Below are 1,029 nucleotides of genomic sequence, written 5' to 3'. Positions count from 1 at the left end.
TTTCATCCATGAAGGCAGCCATCTTGGCTTGTGGGAAGTTGACTGGATCCAGCGTGAAGTCGTGGAAGTTCTTCATGTAGTCAATGTCGGCCCAGATGACGTCCAACGGAAGATTGCTGCTCTTGTACTTGTTCACGACAGTACGGAGAGCATCGACAGAGCCGTAGCCCCAACGACACTGGTGGAATCCGTACGACCAATACGGCATGAGTTTTGGACGTCCGATGAGCTTGGTGTATTGCGAGACGACGTTCGCTGGGGTCGGACCAACCACGATGTTGAAGTCGAGTACACCACCGATAGCCTGGTAAACGAGGTGTCCACTGTCCATTGTCACATCCATACCGTTGCTGTTAAGTAGCAACACACCGTGGGCCTGACCGGCACTGTTGATACCTAAGAAGAACGGGTGTGATCCGTAAGTGTTGACGATAGGAGTAGCGGATCCCTGATCGCGCGCCCACAGAGTTTGCTTGTCGCCTGAAGACATCTTGAAGTTGTCGCGAGTACTCTCGCCAATGCCATATACGCTCAGATCACTGCCCAGCGCCGTCGCCACCTGCAGATACTGATCCTTCACCACCAACGAGATACCAGACGAGTCGAAGAGCGTGTAGCCGTCGGACTTGCGCACCACCTTGAACGTGAACGGATTCTGCGTGTAGTTGAACGAGTACAGCGGATCCGTCGCAGCAGACGTTGCCGTGCTGTCCGTACCCAGAGAACCGGCGGTGAACAGGTCCCTGGGCACTTCCCAGCGCTTGCTGTTCTTGTCCAGGATCTTCACGCGGACACTGTCTTTCTCCGTCTTGGTGACCGTCACCACGAGTGCCGACAGGTCAGAGCCGTACGGGGTCGAGGTCGAAGCGGTGTTTACAGCGAGGTTAATAGTGAGTACACCGGCATCTTCACTCGCAGATGTGACGGAGTAACCAGAACCGTCGATGAAATGTTGAGCGCAGCCGAAAGTGGAGGTCGAGAAGATCCAACTGAGCAGCGCAGCTAAGCGGATGAGGATTGACATTGGGC

General features: G+C 54.9%; 1 protein-coding gene across 1 annotated transcript; it reads right to left on the bottom strand.

Annotated features, from left to right (window-relative positions):
- Nucleotides 1-105: 105 nt before the first annotated feature.
- PPTG_09365 (hypothetical protein) lies at nt 106-1,024 on the bottom strand (the record flags this gene model as incomplete). The annotated part of the gene is made up of 2 exons (XM_008904294.1): nt 106-323; nt 370-1,024. The coding sequence occupies 2 exons, from the start codon at nt 1,022-1,024 to the stop codon at nt 133-135; spliced, it is 846 nt and encodes a 281-aa protein (XP_008902542.1). The 3' UTR covers nt 106-132.
- Nucleotides 1,025-1,029: the final 5 nt, after the last annotated feature.

This window comes from Phytophthora parasitica, assembly GCF_000247585.1.
Source record: "Phytophthora parasitica INRA-310 unplaced genomic scaffold supercont2.17, whole genome shotgun sequence".
NCBI lineage: Eukaryota > Oomycota > Peronosporomycetes > Peronosporales > Peronosporaceae > Phytophthora > Phytophthora nicotianae.
The sequence above is the reverse complement of the archived record's forward strand: the minus strand, read 5'-3'. Positions and strand labels throughout refer to the sequence as shown.